This window comes from Cyclopterus lumpus, chromosome 24, assembly GCF_009769545.1.
Source record: "Cyclopterus lumpus isolate fCycLum1 chromosome 24, fCycLum1.pri, whole genome shotgun sequence".
Lineage (NCBI taxonomy): Eukaryota > Metazoa > Chordata > Actinopteri > Perciformes > Cyclopteridae > Cyclopterus > Cyclopterus lumpus.
In genome coordinates this window covers 2992400-2998209 of record NC_046989.1, presented here as the reverse complement: position 1 = coordinate 2998209, position 5810 = coordinate 2992400, and the positions used below count along the sequence as shown (strand labels likewise).

Sequence of the window (5810 nt, the reverse complement as noted above, 5' to 3'; positions counted from 1 at the left end):
TTACACATTTTGCTCAATTTTACTCGCTCTCATGCACTTCAGAGACGGACGTGCTTATTGTAGGATATAATAATGTTGCTTTGATAACATAATATATTCATGAGCAATAATTGATCAAACTTGAGCACATTTTGCCAATTTTTTGTGAAGCAATATTAAATATAAAAAATGCACACTATATACAAAAAAATAGAATAATATTAAATTAACTAACAAAACCATAGTGCAACGATGATTGTCAGAGCGTTATAGTTGTATGTGTTTTTAAAAGCAACTGGACTATTTATAAGAAGATGTGATATGTGCATGTGTATCCTGCTGGCGGCAGTAAAGAAAAAGAAAAACAACCAGAGAAGAAGACGTCATTCTTAGACCTTTATTTTGAAAACTGTTTTTTGACGAACCGGAAGTTTACGTCCGTTGACCCAGAATTGGTTTTCCGTAGCTGTGATGTCGGAGGGATTGTAGAATTCGGTGCCGGATTTCTTTTTTTTCCGTGCGCAGCGGCGGACAAAGCATCTCTTTTATTCTTGTAAATCCCGGTTTGGTCGACCAGCGGAGTGGATGAGCGCTGCTCGGTGAGTTGGAGACGGTCGAAACGAGCCGTTGGCTCGCGCTCGCTGACGTCGGCGCGCTGCTAGCTTCGCGCTGGCTAACGTTCGTCCCGGTGTTCCGGCGTAACAGGCGACCGTGTTAACTGGCGACTTTCACAGCCGAACGCGTCTGTTGTTGTCCTGGTTACAGACGGCGGTTGCGGGAATTCGGCTGAAAGTCGCCAGTTAACACGGTCGCCTGTTAAACCGTAACACCGGGTGTCAAACGTTTGCGACGACAGCCGCTGTAAACAAAATCTTAAGAGCGTTAAACTCTCTAAAATACACGGTGAAATACTGTTTTTGTGTTTGCTAGCTAACGTGTGTTTACGTCTGCAGTTTTTCTTTTTTACGGCACCCCTACGTAGCGTGCCGTAAACTGAGCCCCTGGTGTTTAGATGTGACTCCGGCCGCCGTCGACCATGAGTAACAGCCACCCTCTGCGGCCACTGGCCTCCGTGTCGGAGATCGACCACGTGCACCTGCTGTCGGAGCAGCTGGGCGCGCTCGTGCTCGGCGAGGAGTACAGCGACGTCACCTTCGTGGTGGAGGGGAAGCGGTTCCCCGCGCACCGCGTCATCCTGGCGGCCCGCTGTCATTACTTCAGGTAGGTTCACCTGTGGCTCCTCCTGTCTGCCTGCGCGTCATCAGCGTTAACGCGTCACTGCTGAAGCGATCACGTGATCCACTGTTTTCGAGTCTTCTTGAAGCACGAGTTATTAATCATTCGTGACTGTAAACTTTTTATGTCACACATGAAGGTGACGATGATTTCTTTCATATTGTTATTGTTTTGTTTTTCTTTATATTTTCTTCCACAAATACAATACTCACATTTAATATTTTATCCGACAGCAATATAAGTCTATGTTTGTGTGCACAAGGAGCGCTTAATACTATCACCTTGATGCGGTGACATATTTTTTTATTTTTTATTATTCCTTATGTTTGTCAGAATGAGACCGTCCATAGCACGTTATTAAGAAAATGCACATTACCACTTCTTGCCTCCTCTGACGCCTTCAGGGCCCTGCTGTACGGTGGGATGAAAGAGTCCCAGCCCCAGGCGGAGGTGCGTTTAGAGGAGACGAGGGCCGAGGCCTTCTCCATGCTGCTCAACTACCTGTACACGGGTCGGGCCAGCCTCAGCTCCGCCCGGGAGGAGGTGCTGCTGGACTTCCTGGGCCTGGCCCACCGCTACGGCCTCCAGCCGCTGGAGGACTCCACCTCTGAGTTCCTGCGCACCGTCCTGCACACCAACAACGTCTGCCTGGTGTTCGACGTGGCCAGCCTGTACTCTCTGAGCGCGCTCAGCGCGGCCTGCTGCGCCTACATGGACCGACACGGGCCCGAAGTGTTGAATTCTGATGGCTTCCTCATGCTCTCCAAGGTGAGAGGTCGCCGCGTTGCAGCACGCCGTCTAGAGAGTTTAAGCCTTGATTCCTCCACACATTGTGACATATGGTCTTAAAGTATATGTATTTCAATTAAAGTTAAAGTACTTGTTTGTTAAACGGTAAAATCAACACCAAAGTATTTGATTTACAGGGATATGAAAATGCAGGAAAACAAAAGCAAATACTCCAAACTAAAAAGCTGTAATCTCCGTAATCGGTATTTTTGACTTTCTAAAAGCTGGTTAAATGAACTGTTGGCAGACTGCCCTGCTGACCGTGGCGAGGCGGGACTCCTTCGCCGCCAGCGAGAAGGAGATCTTCCAGGCGCTGAGTCGCTGGTGCCGGCAGCACGAGGACGGGGCCGACACCCAGGAAGTGATGTCGGCGGTGCGGCTGCCGCTCATGACTCTGACGGAGATGCTGAACGTGGTGCGACCGTCGTTCCTGCTGAGCCCGGACGACCTGCTGGACGCCATCAAGACGCGCTCCGAGAGCCGCAACATGGACCTCAACTACCGCGGCATGCTGAGTCGGTGCTCGTCCCGTGACCCCGTCAGACATTCAACGTGGTTTACCGTCCCCGTGTGTTTTCATGCGTTCGTTTCCTCTGGTTTGGTTTCAGTCCCGGAGGAGAACATTGCTACCATGAAGCACGGCGCTCAGGTGATGAAAGGGGAGCTGAAGTCGGCGCTGCTGGACGGAGACACCCAGAACTACGACCTGGACCACGGCTTCTCCAGGCACCCCATCGAGGATGACGGCCGGGCCGGGATCCAGGTCAAACTGGGCCAGGCGTCCATCATCAACCACGTCCGCCTGCTGCTGTGGGACAGAGACAGTCGGTAAGACGTCTCACTCTGCTCCAAAAAACTAAATGTTTAACGATGACGTATTGACGCTGTGTTAATAATTCACGTACGATGTAAACAATAGTATGTCTAATGCGTCCTGAAAATCAGATTTTGTGAGGTTTCTGGTTATTTGAGCACATTTTCTTAAAGAAACCTGCACGTAGTGTTGGCTTCATAATAAAATATATAAACGAATCTCCCGATACTGACTCGGTTACACAAACTGAGTTTGAGCGTAAAAAGATTTCAAATGTCCGTTCTTTATGGTTTCAGGTCCTACTCGTACTACATCGAGGTGTCCATGGACGAGCTGGACTGGGTGCGCGTCGCCGACCACTCGAAGTACCTGTGCCGCTCTTGGCAGGACCTGTACTTCACACCACGGGTCTGCAGGTGAGCTGGGCGACGCCATCCGGGAGCAAACATCCAGACGGGCGTCTTTCCAAGACCGGCTGAAACCATAGTAACGACGTCCCCCCCCCCCCCTTTGTTTTGTGTCTCAGGTACGTTCGCATCGTGGGAACGCACAACACGGTCAACAAGGTGTTCCACCTCGTGGCTTTCGAGTGCATGTTCACCCACCGCTCATTCACCCTGGAGAACGGCCTTCTGGGTAAGTCGCAGACATTCAGCTCGGTCTTCACTCTCGCTAACGGTAGCTAACGGCACCGCCTGTGTAACCCCGCAGTGCCCAGGGAGAACGTGGCCACCATCGCGCTGTGCGCCAGCGTCATCGAGGGCGTGAGCCGCTGCAGGAACGCCTTGCTCAACGGCGACACGCGCAACTACGACTGGGACTCGGGCTACACCTGCCACCAGCTGGGCTCCGGGGCGATCGTCATCCAGCTGGCTCAGCCCTACTCCATCGGCTCCTTGAGGTAGATCCCGCTTCGCCTCGACAGAGTAAAACTAGCATAAAACTAGCTGACACGTCTTCAGTTCTGTTTCTATTCCAAGCCAACATGGACATTGAGGTTCCTTGAATTGTTCCTGAGCTATTTGTCACTAATTATTACAATTAGTAGACTATTTTATAATGTAGTTGTAGTAAAGGTAGTAGTAGTAGCTGTAAAGGTGGTAGTAGTAGTAAAGGTAGTAGTAGTGAATGTAGTAGTAGTAAAGGTAGTAGTTGTAATGGTAGTAGTAGTTGTAAAGGTAGTAGTTGTAAAGGTAGTAGTTGTAATGGTAGTAGTAGTTGTAAAGGTAGTAGTTGTAGTAGTTGTAGTAAAGGTAGTAGTTGTAATGGTAGTAGTAGTAGTTGTAAAGGTAGTAGTTGTAAAGGTAGTTGTAGTAGTAGTAAAGGTAGTAGTTGTAATGGTAGTAGTAGTAGTTGTAAAGGCAGTAGTTGTAGTAAAGGTAGTAGTTGTTGCTACTACAACTACTGCCTTTACAACTATTACTACTACTACTAGTAATAGTTGTAGTGGTAGTCGTAGTAGCAGTAGTTGTAAAGGTGGTAGTAGTTGTAAAGGTAGTAGTAGTTGTAAAGGTAGTAGTTGTAAAGGTAGCAGTAGTTGTAAAGGTAGCAGTAGTTGTAAAGGTAGTAGTAGTTGTAAAGGTAGTAGTAGCAGTAGTTGTAAAGGTAGTAGTAGTAGTTGTAAAGGTGGTAGTAGTTGTAAAGGTTGTAGTAGTTGTAAAGGTAGTAGTAGTTGTAAAGGTAGTAGTAGTTGTAAAGGTAGCAGTAGCAGTAGTTGTAAAGGTAGTAGTAGTAGTTGTAAAGGTGGTAGTAGTAGTTGTAAAGGTGGTAGTAGTAGTTGTAAAGGTAGTAGTAGTTGTAAAGGTAGTAGTAGCAGTAGTTGTAAAGGTGGTAGTAGTAGTTGTAAAGGTAGTAGTAGCAGTAGTTGTAAAGGTAGTAGTAGTTGTAAAGGTAGTAGTAGTTGTAAAGGTAGCAGTAGTTGTAAAGGTGGTAGTAGTAGTTGTAAAGGTGGTAGTAGTAGTTGTAAAGGTGGTAGTAGTAGTTGTAAAGGTGGTAGTAGTAGTTGTAAAGGTGGTAGTAGTAGTAGTTGTAAAGGTAGTAGTAGTTGTAAAGGTAGCAGTAGTTGTAAAGGTGGTAGTAGTAGTTGTAAAGGTGGTAGTAGTAGTTGTAAAGGTGGTAGTAGTAGTTGTAAAGGTAGTAGTAGTTGTAAAGGTAGTAGTAGTTGTAAAGGTAGCAGTAGTTGTAAAGGTGGTAGTAGTAGTAGTTGTAAAGGTAGCAGTAGTTGTAAAGGTGGTAGTAGTAGTTGTAAAGGTAGCAGTAGTTGTAAAGGTGGTAGTAGTTGTAAAGGTAGTAGTAGTTTCATGCCTATCATCATGTCTTCATTCTTATCAGTTAAGAGAAGTGAACAATGGACACGTGGAAACTGGGGAGATGTATTTGACTTGCAGCGCTCTGATTGGCTCCCCAGGCTGCTGCTGTGGGACTGTGACGAGCGCTCCTACAGCTACTACGTGGAGGTGTCCTCCAACCAGCAGCAGTGGACCAAGGTGGTGGACCGCACCAGGCAGGCGTGTCGGTGAGGCCGCCGCCGTACTTGAATGAAAAGAGTGCTCCCCGGAATCGTACCGACGTTCATGCTGAGAACTGTGAAACAATCCCACCGTGTCATGCTTCTGTTTTGGATTGTGTTTTGTTCTCTCAGATCGTGGCAGACGTTGAAGTTCGATAAGCAGCCGGCCTCCTTCATCCGCATTGTCGGGACTCACAACACGGCCAACGAGGTGACGGCATTGACGACGCGTCGCACCTTTAAAACTGAATCACAGATTAGCTAGCGGGCTGGAGATTACCTGACTCTCTCTCTCTCTCTCTCTCTCTCTCTCTCCTCCAGGTGTTCCACTGTGTTCACTTCGAGTGTCCGGCCCAGCTGGACACGGAGGTGAACGAAGGCAGCCCGGGCCCGGACCCCCCCGGCTCCGGGGCCTCGTCCCCTCAGCCGCGGCCCCAGCGGCCCTCGCGCACCCACAGCCTGCTCCCCTCCCAGCCCTCTCCC

At 48.5% G+C, this 5810-nt stretch overlaps 1 protein-coding gene across 4 annotated transcripts in view; it reads left to right on the top strand.

Annotated features, from left to right (window-relative positions):
* Positions 1–402: 402 nt before the first annotated feature.
* btbd9 (BTB (POZ) domain containing 9) overlaps positions 403–5810 on the top strand; it is a 5456-nt gene continuing 48 nt past the window's right edge. The window contains exons 1-11 of one of the 4 annotated variants that reach the window (XM_034528243.1): positions 406–578; positions 933–1200; positions 1620–1983; positions 2252–2519; positions 2613–2832; positions 3115–3234; positions 3345–3454; positions 3530–3719; positions 5226–5333; positions 5460–5538; positions 5649–5810. The exon at positions 5649–5810 is cut by the window's right edge and continues 48 nt beyond it. In XM_034528243.1, coding sequence (XP_034384134.1) covers positions 1016–1200; positions 1620–1983; positions 2252–2519; positions 2613–2832; positions 3115–3234; positions 3345–3454; positions 3530–3719; positions 5226–5333; positions 5460–5538; positions 5649–5810 — 1806 coding nt within the window. In that variant the 5' untranslated portion in view covers positions 406–578; positions 933–1015. Of the gene's footprint in view, positions 579–932; positions 1201–1619; positions 1984–2251; positions 2833–3114; positions 3235–3344; positions 3455–3529; positions 3720–5225; positions 5334–5459; positions 5539–5648 lie in introns of all 4 variants that reach the window. The other 3 variants (XM_034528242.1, XM_034528241.1, XM_034528240.1) reach the window with 3 other exon arrangements.